This window comes from Betta splendens, chromosome 3 (genome assembly GCF_900634795.4).
Source record: "Betta splendens chromosome 3, fBetSpl5.4, whole genome shotgun sequence".
Lineage (NCBI taxonomy): Eukaryota > Metazoa > Chordata > Actinopteri > Anabantiformes > Osphronemidae > Betta > Betta splendens.
The window spans coordinates 13,652,177-13,666,358 of record NC_040883.2 but is presented as its reverse complement, the minus strand read 5'-3'; the positions used below and the strand labels follow the sequence as shown (position 1 = coordinate 13,666,358).

Sequence of the window (14,182 nt, the reverse complement as noted above, 5' to 3'; positions counted from 1 at the left end):
ATCGTCCTCCACCCTCGCACACTTGAAGCGAGGTGTAAACAGGCCCGAGGATGGACCCAGCCAAACAGATGGATGCTCTCGCGGTGCAGATGCGAGGAAAGAAGGAAAACATCGTGCAAGTATGCGTGCAGCCAGTCATTTCCTGAGAGGAGGAAGAGGGGGAAGGAGCAGCGTGTGTGTCAGCTCTCCCAGGAAGCCTGCTAATGTGGGAAAGGTGAGCGTGGACGGCAGGTTGGGTTGAAGGTTCCACTTGAGGTTATGGTCGCCGTGCAGGGGCCTGGAGCTGCAGTCAGTCTGACTAATGATGCAAGAAGGAGGGCGTGAGGTGAAGCGGCTGCAGCCGCTGCTCGGGGTTTCTACCTGATTCTGAGCAGCTCCCTCCCCGTTCACACGCATGCTACTGTACGTAACCACATCCGCCAGCCGTCACCAGCCTGACGCCAGCCGTCCTGCTCGCATTTGTGTAAATGCAACCAAACCTGACGAAATCAACCCCAGTTCGTGTTGTAACTCCCCGGTGTCTAGGTATCGGCTTACGTGGAGCTCATCGTCTCAAGCTGCTCTTTTATTACAGGAAATGGTGTTGGAATGAGTAGCAATCGGTCCCCGTGCAACACGTCTGTACTGGGGGAGCACCGTGACGCAGGCAGGGGTCAAAGCTGGAGTAGGGGAGTGGGCTGCGCAGTGCAGCCCCTCCGAGAAGCAGAGATGCTCAAAGGGAGAACAGTTTTCCATGACGAGGACTCTTTTGCTCATCTTCCCCACACAAGAATTCAGGTTTAGAGATTTTAACTCTTTTCTGGGCAAGAGTGTGTATATTTGTACTTGCGTATGCGCGTGTGGTCTCGCTGAAATGATAGATGTGCAGAGAGGGAGGAGCGTGAGGCGGGAAGGGCCGTAAACTGTGAGACATGCATGTAGGAGGTCTAAGTGCAGACTAAAGCCAGAGCTGTCAGGATCCCAGACAGAGATACAGATAGATCCCATCCTTCCACACGTTGCCCCTTGGTCTGCGGCGTGCCATTAACCTTCCCACCGACCAGTTGAGCTTAATGACCACCAGGCCAAAGGACCGGTTCACCGCGGGGCTGGGGTCACCAGTGAGCTCCCAGGCAGCACAGCGTGCAGCAGGACACGCTGAGACCAGGCACCGCGCTGTTTCTAGTTATTACAGCGATGGTGAAATCTTTGCTCTGCAGCTTTGCAAAGTTTTTCCCCTTTGAATTACTGTGAATTTACGACTATGTCAGTTTTAGAGAGATTAGAAAGTGAACGAGAAAAAGGCCGCCTTTGGCCCATAATGCCTACTTTCAAACTATGCTGACAAAGACCTCAACAAAGCAAAAAGGAGGAAAACATGTTGGTTAAAAAAAGCCACAATCAGAGATGAGAAAGAAGTGGAGATCTCTAGAATTGTATGTTTTTTTCGCTTTTAGTCTGCTGCATAATAAATGAATGTATTCATCCAATATATTGTATGTATCTAATATTAATGGTGTTTTGATACAGAATTTAACACAGACATTAGCATGAACCTTTCACTGCTGGGCAAAGCCATGTGACGTAAGTGTGATGTATTCGGGTATATTTGTGCTCTGTGCTTGTGTGCGTGGAGGTGGAAGTCACCCCTCTGCTGACCCTCTTTGGGCCCAGGGGTCACACATTGTTCAGGAGGATGCAGACACCCAGGCTGATGGATGACCGCTCAGGCCGTTTCCCCGGGTTCAGGCTTACTCGGGAAATCGTAACTCACCTCCTGGGAGTGCCTGAAGGCGCTGCAGGTCCCCTTCTCCCGCTGCTGAGCTCTTTTTCTCCTGAGCTCAGGATGCGGTGAAGAGGCTGAGAGCTCGGCCGCCGCCGCGCCTGAGCTTTCGGGGAGAGGTTGAAGTAAATCCTCAGCTGTCGTCTCTCCGAATTCCTCAAAACTGCCAAATGCTTTTACTGTCTTTGATGCTTGGTTACTTACGCATTCACAGACATCGTTCTTTGTCATCAAAGGGTGTGACGACAGGATGACACATGTAATGACCTTGCAATGAGTGTGAATGGGGTTTTATCCGGCCTATAAAATCTTATTTTATTATTGGTAAATTTGTGAGTGGTGTTTTTTAAGGTTCAGGGTCAGTGAGTTTTAAACTCTTCATCTGTGAACTCAGATCTTTATCTTCGCTGCATTTTGCAGCTTAAAAATATAGCGGAAAACTCTTTCCACATGAGACATTAGAAAAAAGTCCCTCTCATGGAAACAGGCTCCTTTAAACTGCAAAAGGTACTCTCACATCCTCAAACATTGAGGAAACTCTCAATTTCATGCTTATTATAACACCGAAAAAATGAATTTTTTTCCCACAACCATTAAAAATGTGGTCAAGTGTTCAACGATTAAAAAACAGTGCAGTGCAAACAAGCGAGTGCCATGTTTTGTTATGAGACAAGTTGTCTATAAGTTCCCTGGATTTTACTACGTTATGACATCATAGGTCATTCATGCTACTTAATGGGCCCAGTGACCAAGAGTGATGATTCCTTTAGCCCGGTGCACGGCGTCACCGCCCGCACCCGCTGCCAAATATTCAATTAGGGTCAGTGAGTAATTGGGTGTAGATGAGGTAGAGATCATCCTCAGGCTCGCAGAGGAAAGTGTGTGTGTGTGTGTGTGTGTGTGTGTGTGTGTGTGTGTGTGTGTGTGTGTGTGTGTGTGTGTGTGTGTGTGTGTGTGTGTGTGTGTGTGTGTGTGTTTTTGTGCAGTTTCTAAACACACCTCTGGAGCTGTCAGGGGGATCGCACGCCATCTGTTTATTTGGCTCCACAAGTGAAGCTGGAAAGTGAACTGAAAAAAGCACAACTGTGATGATACATAGATGTGGAGCAGCCTCAGTCTAATAAACGCTTTAATATGCAACAATACGCAGAGAAAAAACAACAGTTTTCACAGACCTCATTACCAGAGTTAGCAAAAGCACTAAGCAGTATTTGACTAATTGTAGTTGTCCAGAAGATCAGCAGAGACTACTAATCCTCCTGACAGCAACCAACTCTTTATCTGCTTTTTCTTGTTTGCTTTTTTATTTGCTCAAATGTTGTTGTTGAGACGACAGACACGACTGTAGCAACTGAATAAAGACTCTCCACCACACTGGAACTGTAAGATGCTCGTATCACAGTCAACATCTTATATACTGTAGTGTATATAATATACTATATATATATATATATATACAGTACAACAGTCACAGGGGAAATCTTTAATTGTGCTGGTTATAAGCATGACATTAAATATACAATTTGCCCAATTGGTAGAGTTAAAGCTGGATCTGCTTCCCTGGAGGAGTCACCTCCAGATTAGCACCACTGTCCAGTGGCCGTTAGAGCCTGTTGACTATGTAGAAGCACAGTTTAGTCAAATGAACAATACAGTGAAGGTGAAATATAAACTACATGGCCACAAACCCGAAATTTACAATTTATTACACTCTGCATTTACTTCCGAGATTTCATCTGTAAATCTGATACGATAGCTTAAAAAACTGCCATTTTTTTCTCCTAAAGTTCTACTGATGAGAACTGAATAATCTTCGTCTTCATGTTTCCACTAGATGGCATTAAAAAGCCACGCTACATTAGAACAGCTCCGTCCACCTTGGTTCTTATTGTTATTCATTCAGAGCTTTAAAGCTTTAAAAGCAAATACACAATGAACAAGAAAAGTAGAAATATTACAAGTAAGGTATCCTTCAGCCATAGCTCATCTTCCAACAATAATGTGTTTCCTCTTTTTCTTAAGTTTCACTCTCACGCTTTTGAGCACTCTTATGACACGAGCCTCGCTTTTTGCCCTAAGTTACATAAGTAGGATTTTCCCCTTTGCACTCTCCATTGATGTGAAGTGTAAACTGTGCAAACCATCATGGTTAACTAGCCATAGAAGATGTGCTCCAGTGGTCGCCAGGACTGTTACCTCTGTGTTGGGCACAATAGCGCGCTCACATGCAAATCCTGTGCTAAAAATACGTTGTCTCTCAATCCCATTGCTGCTTTTAAACATGCAAATATGTTCACAATTTGGCCCGTTTGCTACATTTAGTTATTTTTCCCTCCAGCAATCCTTAGTTTATGTTTAGAATTTTTAATTCAGTTCAGTTTAATTTATATACCATCAATTGTAATTTGCCAATCAGTACATTTTAAAATACATTTATATACTTGCATGGAAATTTGTACAAATGCTGTTTGTAATATTATTACACAGTGTTTTAATCATTTAGGTTGAACTGCTCCCTCTTTATAGAGCAAGAAACCTCCAGCAGAACCAGGCTCAATTTGGGTTGAAGGGATGGAGAAGAAAGGTAAAAAAATGAAAACAACATGAAGCAGCAATAGAACAGAGGCAGGATAGTTGGACCAGTACCAGAACACTGGAGACACACAGCTCAGTCTGAAGACACCTGTAGATGAGAAAGGAGAGAGAGAGGCACAACTATGGGAGAAAGTGAGTCCCATGTAGAACTATGGTGGCAGGTGAGTGGAGTGTAGACAAATAGATTGAAGATGGAGGAGCTCAGTGTATGAAGACGTCCTCCAGAGATGGGTCAGAGTCCTGAAGAGAGACCTGAGGATCAGAGACCTGAACCATCTCTGACTAGAAGCATTATCACAAAGGAAGGTTACAGGCCTGGGCTTAAAGCAACATGAAGTAACATTCTGCTTTTAGAGGATCTATGCTAGATTTTACCAGGAGCCAATAAAGACAAATGTGATCATCTAAGTCCTTCCAGCATTTTGAATTGACCGGAGGCTTTTTATAGAGTTCCTGGGACAAGCTACGAGTAGAGAGTCACCGCTGGGCTCCTGCTCGTCACTAGAAACACGCGGCAGCGGGTCCGGGGCCCACGTGATGCTGCAGCCGCTCACTGACAGGTAACGCCACCTCTGCCTGTGATGGTCAAGTCTGGCTTTTGCTGAAAGGGGAAGCGTGTACTGCCAGTGTACTTTCTACTGTATGCGGTTGACACACAGCTCCCTCAGCTGAACCGGAGCCATTTTAGACCGACTTTAAATAATCTCCATCCCAGCAGCACCTGTTGCCTCACCAGCTTGTTGCTCAGAAAGTGTAATCTGCGTGTGTGTGCGTGTGTTGTGTAATCAACGTGACTTAGTCAGTGGCTCCAGTGATATAATGGGAAACACGCATTTTAAACCACAAACATCTTGTTCCTTAATTAAAAGCAGCTACGTGTAACAACTACAAATGAAATACATACATTATTAATACATTATTTTAACATTACAAAAATAAGGAATCTGCAGAGTTTTTATTTATTTTTTTGTCTCTATATAATTATGGTATCATAAAACATTCTGTGTTCATGTTATTGAGAATAAGAGCAATGGCTGCCATGAGTTTTTCTAAACAGTATTGTCCTGTGAAAACACTTATATTTCTTCTTAATTGAGCAAAACAGACAGTCGTGTGATTTCCTCAGCAGAGAGTTGAGACAGCAGAGAGTTTCTCAGGTGTCTTTCTGTTCACGTCAAACACATCACCTTTCTGGCTGCCCACATCCCGTTGTCTGCGCTTTGCATGCACACACGCACACACACACACACACACGCACACACGCACTGAGCTGTGAGCTGCACATCGATGCGGGTTGTGATCCCCGGGCACGGGTTCCCCAGGGACTGTCACCCCGCCCCGGCCTTCCCCTTCACCTCAGCCTCCATCGTCTTCGTCTTCTTCTGAAGTTTTGTTTCATGTGAACATGAAACAAATGCGCATCCCGGGCCAGCGTTGATAAATGTGACTTATTGGTGTTTAAGTTTCATGTTTTCTCAGACACAAAACTTCAACCAAAGCCTTCGTGCCATCAGCTGAACCCTCTCCCAGCGCGGCCCGTGCTTTAACTGTTCCTCTTTTCGGACTCCGTGCGCTGGACCGTCTTCCTGGGCTCCTTCCTGTGTTTCCTGTCCAGGCGGACGGGACGGCTTTTGTCCGAGTGCAGCAACTCGAAATGATGCAATTCTCAGCTGTTCGTGTCCCCACGGATTCAGACGCTGCGTTTGCACGGCGACAGAATGCATAAATGATTTATATGCTCATTACTGCATAAAGAGATTTGTGTAATTCATTCAAACAATAACTCTCAGTCACTTGCTTACAAACGCAAACTTACAAAAAATAAACTACTTTCCCATAAATTGTCAAACTTCCTTATTTTCACTTTGACAATCTTCGTCAGCCATGTTACATGATTTCCTTTTTTTATTTTTATAAATCTATTGTTTAAAATACGGACGCTCATTTGGCGTATGCATTATAATATGTCTCTCATTTAAAAATTCTATACATTATATTTTGTATTTTTTTTGTTCCAGCTCTTTGGTCGACAAAATGATCAGTTAGGTCTGAAGTTGGCCGTCGTTGTGTAGGTGCAGGGCCACGGGGACGTTTGGTTTGAAGGACATGAACTGATACTGATTAGAGGATATGATCCTTGATGAGCGTCTACTAGCGTGTGTGTGTGTGTGTGTGTGTGTGTGTGTGTGTGTGTGTGTGTGTGTGTGTGTGTGTGTGTGTGTGTGTGTGTGTGTGTGTGTGTTTGTGTGTGTGTGTGGTTACGTGGCTTTCTCCCTGCGTCCCAGGATGTGGGCTCCCCGTCCACCTGCCTCTCCTCTCACAGCGTCCTCCGTGTTTCTCCCAGTTCCTCTCTGGATGCCTATTCTCATCGCAGACACACTGATTCTAAACCAGCGCCGTCCCCCGAGACGCCGCCAACGCTTTTAGCAGCCAGCGCGCGCGTAACGCAACCTGTTCACGGTAAATCACAACTTCACCACCAGCTCGTGCGTTTTGTCTGGTCAGGAATTCAATTTGATTTTATTCACGTAGCGCCAAATGGCAACAACCTTCCTCTCAAGGAACAGATAAAGTTTAAATCCCACATTACTGTAAGTAAGTTTTTTAATTGTAAAACCAATCAAACAATTTTAACTTAAATATATCTATGACATCGTCTAGGTCTGTGATTGCAGTCATTCACTTGGTAAAAGAGAGATTCAGAATTAAAAGTGCTGCAAAACATGCTAAACCACAAATAAGAGGAAATTGTTTTTAGCTGAAAACAACAACAGCCCAAAGGAAAGGTCAGTGCTGACCCTGCAGCCAACTCTTAAAGACTGAGGAGTCAGCAATACAGACAAGTCCGGAAACAAAAAAGTCATTCTTCTAATCTATAAGGAAAACCATTCAATTCTGCTTATTCCTCTTTTCGTTTGTTTTCTTTAAGTCCTGCTTTTCACAAAGTAGGTGGCGCTTCCTTTAAGCGCTGACTGCCTTAATCACAACACATTAATATGTTAAGGAGTAAATGGCGTGGGTTACGTACAGTAGGATGGCAACATCAGTTCTGTTTGTCACTCGTCTCTAATGGTTTATTGTGGGAAGCCTCAGACGCCACAAAGACATGTTGCAACTCAAAGAGAACCACACAGCAGATGCAGAAAAGAGACGCCGTTAGCAGAAATGTCTCCTTCTCCTTCCGACTTCAGCAGTGGGAAACCATAAAATCCCAGCTCAGATCTGAGTACAGCATCTATTATTCATTGTTTCTGTGAACTATTACCAAGAATCAACGGCGTCGGAAGCGTCTTCACTGGAAAGTGGTTTCTTCCCAAGCTTCAGTCTCAAGGGCAAAGAGACAAAACTGATTACGTCTGAATGAAAGCAATATGTGAGATTTCTACTTTTTCAAAATGAAAAAAAAACAGTGGATGATTTCCATCAACATGTTGAAGAATAAGAATTGTGTCATTACACAATGATTTCACTGTGTCATCTGTGGCCTGGTGGCTCAGTGGGTAGAGCACCAGCCCGGTCCCAGGTTCAAGCCCTGCTTCTGGCGCCAGGTGTGTCCTTGAGCAAGACACGTCACCCCTCACACTAGGCCCTGGGCTGATCACTGCTCCCCCATGGGCTGCTTTAAAATGCATGTTCATTTCCACAATGTGGGACTAATAAAGCTTCTCGTGCATCTCAGAACTAAGCTTTGTTTTACAGTAGCTGCAACAACAACAATATCTAATTTACCTGATGCTTTTTTAAAAGTAAAAATTTGCTCATTTAGCAGATGTCTGCCCCAGTCGTTCATCTCTGTGCCCAAAAGGTGTAAACTTTGCACGGAGATGTTTTACGTGTGTAACGCCAAAGTACAGACGCATTCGCAGCCCTGATGCCATGACCTACGCGTGATGATAGAAAGATTTTGGTTTTGATCCAGTTTCAGTCGTGCTATTTGAGGGGTGGGGGTAGAGATAGTTTCCTGTGACAGTTTTGAAATAAGTTCCTGTTCTGAGGAACTTAGGCAGAACTCCCCCATGTAGACAGACACACACACACAAACACACACACACAAAAAAAAACACACACAAACATTCCCCACACCCACAGATGCCATATTCCACCTGTGTTTTATTCAGTGAAGCATTGATCAGATATTCTAATTTTAAGTCAAAGGTTTTATTCTGAGTTGTCATATGACGAGACAGCACATGATTTCTTTCAGTGTGAGTCATTACAGCAACTTGATTTTTGTCATTATTAGAAGAACATTTGTTTCTTTTCCACCCAAATGTCTGAAACTTATCTTTGTGTACTTCTGCTAATCATCACACATGGGTAGGATTTAGAAGTGTTTTCTCAAAGGGACTTGTCACATTTGTTATTTGAAGGTCATTTTATGTCAGAGTAGAATTAATGACAGGATTATAGGTAAAAAAGCGCCAGCTGAATTTGGCCAGTGAGCTTAAATGGAACTGATTTAAATTACCACTGGAAAACCTTGTCTTTTGTATTGGAGAACTGAAAATGTTTGTTTGTAGTGTACAATGTGTTAACACTGTTGTTGTGGTCCACAAAAGAAGAGGTTAAACACTTTGTTCAGGTTACAGTAAACGGTCTACAGTGAATCTGGATGTGAGCATGTACAGTACAGTGTATGTTTAAATGTCAAAATGCCTGACGTGAGATAATGTCGTCATTCTTTCCCTGGCCTTTGATGACCAGTTATTATGAAGTCTCGTTGTGTCATTGTGTCTTATTCATTCAGTTGGTCACCTCTTATCCTGTCCTTGCTCTGTTACTCATCAGAGAGTTTTGGGGGGAGGGGGGGTCTGGGGGGGGTTGTCCGAGAGGTTCCCTGTCTTAGGTATCCTAGATCCTTCTTTTAGTTTCACATAGTGTTTTAGTTTCATCATTTTGACGCTGGAGCAATAAACAGTAAGTGTTTATGGTAAATGTAGGCCTTGGAAGTAGAAGATGACTCTCTGAACTGAGCCATGTGCCTTTTTAATCTACAGATGCTTGATGAAGCCTCAACGCGTGTTTAATTTCATTATGAAGTCATTTTAGAAGGACTTTCTGTTTAATGGCTTCTAAAATTGAGTGTCAAAATTAGGGTGAGGCCTTAACCTCTTCAACCCTTCAAATATTTGTATTTTGTGCAGTCAAGCGATATTCAAACCACAAAATTTTTATTTTCGACGTTAACTAAGATTCAAAATGTACATTTTGTCCCTAGATTCTCCACACTTGTCCTTAATTGGACAGATCGTGTGTCAAGAATCTAAAACTTTATGCGACGTGTTTTGACTCACACATGTCATAAAACAGTTTAGAGATCTGAATGTTTCGTCCATTAGGTGTAATATAAAGGCAGCCAACCAGTAAAACAAGCAGACAGAAAATGTGCTGCACAAACTGTGCAAAATCACATGTTTTTCATTTTTGTTATTTCCCGTCTGACATGCACCGGTGGGTGTTTAACAATCTGCAGTGGCTGAAAAACTCAAAACTGTTATTCTACAAACTGATGTTAATTCCGTACAGATAAACATAAGGTTTAAAGAGGCTGAGTAAAGAATAAAATGCAAAAGTGCATGTTTTATAAAATTCTTATCAACTATAACTATATTTAGTTTGTGGTTAATATTTTATTAATGTGATCCATATAAGGAACATTAAGCTAGTGGCGATGCCCATTAGGCCAATTCCGTAGGTACAATATCATTTTCTATTCATAATAATTCAACCATTAAAACTAAATGATACAAGAATTTGTACAATTAAGTAAAACATCTTTATTAGAAACTGAGTTTATAAAAATATAAAATAAAAGTCAACTCAACCTGTGATAGTAAAACCTATCTGAAGTAATGACGCATTGACGCTAAATTTCAATGTGTTTTTTAGCAAAACAGACAAAATAGCAAAGTGATCGAATCTCTATTTGGTCTGGATATGAAGATGTCCAGCATGAAAAAGCAACTCTGTTGCAAGGACATTAAAGGCATGTCTACATTTTGAGAACTAAATTGCTACATTTGTTGTCAGTCTGCCGAGACCGAGAGTAAAAGTATAAAAACGATACGTTACAGTTTAAAGCTAAAGTCTCTCACTAATTTACAAAAGTGAACACATGTAACTGGATTTGCACGGGTGCATCCTGTCAGGCTCTGTACTGCAAAGGCTTGTGCCGCTCTCTTGGGCGTGTTCTGCTCACAGTTCAGGCGGTGATGGGCATATTGTCCCTGTAGCAGGCTGGCCTCTGGGGGCCATTGTAGCTGCACAAGTCCTGGTATATCCGAGCCATTTGGTCGCTGGCCACGTCGTCGGGCATCTCCAGGGTCGGGTTGCTGCCGTACGGCTGAGAGCGACGCATGTTCACCGCTTCCAGCAGGTGCTGGCAGTTCACCACAGTTATCTGGGAGTGAGAAGCGCGATTTTACTGGGAGCGCATGGACTTTGTATTCGTTTCTCGTCGCGGGGAGCTGTCAGGTTTGTGTGATAGGAGATGCGTGCACCTGATATGACGTGACTCACCTGCACGATGATCAGTTTGTTCTTGGCATTGCTGATGTCATGGAGCTCTTCTCCAAAACACAGAGTCACTGTGGGATCGGGAGCAGGAAACTGCCCATCCTGGTACATCTGCAGAGCTGAGACATAGAGGACCAGGAAAAGCTATTAGACCACTGGTCCATCAGCAGGTGGCATGTTTGTTTTGAAAACTATCAACTAAACCCGGTCACTTACCTTGAAGAAACCTTCCGGTGTCAAAAATCTTGACTACAGCATCCCGCTCCAGTTTGCCCGGCAGGGGGCTGTACTGGGAGCCCATTTCCCCCAGCCCGCTCCAGAAGACACGGCTCTGGCACAGGCGTTTGATGAAGACGCCTTCCTGGTTGGCTCGGACCAACACGCCCCTCTCCAGGTGACCCAGGAGCTTCCGGGTGACCTGGCGCTGGCGCTCGAACTCGATGAGGTCGGCGGGGGGGAAGTGGACGCTCTGCATGCTGTCCGAGCTGTAGAGGGCGCCGCGGCCCAGGTGCTGCTGTGGGGAGATTCTGCAGCCTTCGGGGTGACTGACGAGTATGTTCTGGGTCAGTTTCCCTCCGTAGAAGAAACTGATCATCATTTGGGAGAAGGCTGGAGACAAAGGAAGAGTTGGTGAGCTGATAAAAATGAATAAACAGCATATAAACTGCTGTAAGTTCAGATTAACGTGATTAACGTGATTAAATACCTGAGCTCAGAGAACCCGACGGCAACGGATCCAGATGCTGTGGAAAACCTGCGAATTACAGGAGGCGACTTAATGCCCATTTCCACCAAAGCGGACACAACCACACTGTCATGTCATTATTCTGCAGCATCATCAGAAATACCGTGCCGCTAGCACGATCCCCCATAGAAATAATCACTTTAGTCAGCAATGCTCAACAGGATGTTAGTCAATTCTTCCATTGCAGAATTCAACAGACAGATAAAAGAGCTCTCATGAGCAGCCGCAGCGTTCACTGAGATTTCCACTGTGGTTATTATTGAAGAACTAACTGTTCATGTGTATTAGACTTGACACAAATGATGCCACAGATATACAAGCAGAAAGCAACAACACAACTTGGACCTGGGACCGGCGAGATTTAGAGAAGTGTGTGCTGAGTGGGGTAGAAGGAAAGGGTCTTACTGGTGATGCTGCCCTGGGACCAGTACTCCGGACTGGCCTGGATGCTACAGTCCTCCTGCAACAACACAGGGCGCCGTTGTCAACAAAGCACCTTTAATACACTTCAGAGTCATCGTGTGGGAGGCTGCGCAGTGTGGTGATCAGAAAAAAAAGTGACACACACGTCTAGAGGCGTGTGACAGAGGACGGGGGAGCAGAAGTGAGAGCTAAACACGAGGGTGTCAAGCCAAAGACTGTCTCACCTCTTTAATGAGCTCTTCTATTTCTGCGGAGCTGCAGTCCATGTCGGTGATGTCGCAGCCGGTGGTGGCCGCCATGGGCATTGCTGAGCTCTTGCCATCTGGATTGAATGGATGAAGGAAAAGGCAGCGTTAGGGTGAAACGACAACACGACACAAGGCGCAGGAGGCACGGGGTCACCGGCACAGGCCCGATGCCACGCATGCCTGTTTACTGGCAGCAGGGGCACAAATAAACGCCCTACGTCACACAATAAAAGAGAAACCCACGCTTCTGCTCGTCCTCTGGCACGATGCGGTAAACTTTGTAAGGCTCAGAGATGTCCAGCTGCGATCGCTCCGTCACCTCCTCGAAGTCGGGGCTTTTATTCAGGGCGCAGCGGAGTCTGGTCTTCCATGTTGCAGGTTCAGCCTTGTCCCCTTCCTTGAATTTGCCTTTGAACACAGCCCAGGCCTGTGCAGGGAAACAGCTCATGTTAAGGATATCCAATATTATATTTATTCAAAATATCTGATTTTCATTAACCTTTGTATTAAAAGTGGCTTTGGATTTTGGAGCAAAGGAGACTCTATTAAGAGAGAGCTTACTGTTTTATACTTAGTACATTTATTCTAATATGTTCAATATGTTCTATTTAAAAGCCGTTACTTCCTTAAACAGTTGACTTAATATCTAGATCCACTCGCTTGTTATGACGTTTTGGACTTTGCGCATCGCTGCATGTACCGTGAAGCGCAGCGGCCTCGTCTTTTCTTGGAACTGCACGAAAACTTGCTGACAAACCTTAAAAATAGAGGCGTCCACTTCTTGGTTGTAATCCTGTTTGCCGGCGTGCTTCCACGGAATTCGAAACATGGTGTGGCCGTCGTTCTCCCACTGCAGCCCCGGGTACTGCGCGCTCTGGATCTGCTCCATCAGCCACTGCTTGAGTCTCCGACCTCCCGGGTTCGTCATCGTGATGGAGGAAAAACTTTGTTTTTTCTGGACCTAAACGAGGACGGCAGTAAATGTAATATTTACTGTTGTCAGATGTCTTTAGATGTTATGTTTAACAGCGGCTATGAAGCGTTTGATTAGAAATCAAAAGTGAAAACACTTACAGCTGGAAAAGTAGCTAAGCTCTTCGGCCTGTGTTCGATCTCCAATGGCTGATCGATTGCTGCCTGTCAGATTTGATCGAGTGCGCTCTTTCAGCACATGCCCACCAGGTTTACGCACCGTGCTCTGTTATGAATGAAGCCGCTGGGAGATGATTGGACGGCGCCGCCCCGCTCGGACCAATCCGTGCGCCGCAGCCGCCGCGGGTCCGCCCACTGCGGAAGCGTTGTTCTTCTAACTGCGGGCATTTACAAGAAATGGCCTGACACAAGGGATGGTAGTAAATGTGCTGCCCACGCCAAAAGCTACGCCGACGTGGAGCGCTGAACAAACCCGGGGAGTCACAAGTTACCTTGTGTTAATGGGGGATTTTTGCGCTTTAGACCGAAGTAACGCGTCCCTTTTTACGCCCACTCGGTATTAAAGAGAAAGCTCATAATGTTACTGTGCAGGTAGAGCGTGATGTCTGTGGGGTGGATGTACCCACTTGACCAAGTTTTCTGAGACGCCCTAAATACAAGTGATGTGTTTACTGGGGCTGGGTGAATCATCAGGATCAAAGGGGACCCACGGTGGACTACCGACAAAAACAGCTTTTGATTTAACTTTTTCCTGGTTATCAAAAAACGCCACGGGTCAAACATATTACCAAGATATAAGCCCCATTGTTTTAACAGTGTTCCTCATTTACTCCCACTGTCTGTCCACCCACCCTCATACATTGTCTGCACCAGTCTGATGCTGTAAATCTGAAACTATCATTTGAGTTCATCTTTAACATTTATAATTCATGGATATATGCATAATTTTGACTTTGTTTT

At 44.6% G+C, this 14,182-nt stretch overlaps 1 protein-coding gene across 1 annotated transcript; it reads right to left on the bottom strand.

The window, feature by feature from the left end:
* Positions 1-10,110: 10,110 nt before the first annotated feature.
* On the bottom strand, positions 10,111-13,508 carry irf8 (interferon regulatory factor 8). The gene is made up of 9 exons (XM_029143740.3): positions 13,364-13,508; positions 13,047-13,250; positions 12,533-12,716; positions 12,266-12,363; positions 12,024-12,078; positions 11,580-11,627; positions 11,090-11,482; positions 10,877-10,992; positions 10,111-10,757 (listed from the first exon to the last, which is right to left on the bottom strand). Exons 2-9 carry the CDS (start codon positions 13,215-13,217, stop codon positions 10,560-10,562), a joined length of 1,263 nt encoding a protein of 420 aa, XP_028999573.1. The 5' UTR covers positions 13,218-13,250; positions 13,364-13,508; the 3' UTR covers positions 10,111-10,559.
* Positions 13,509-14,182: the final 674 nt, after the last annotated feature.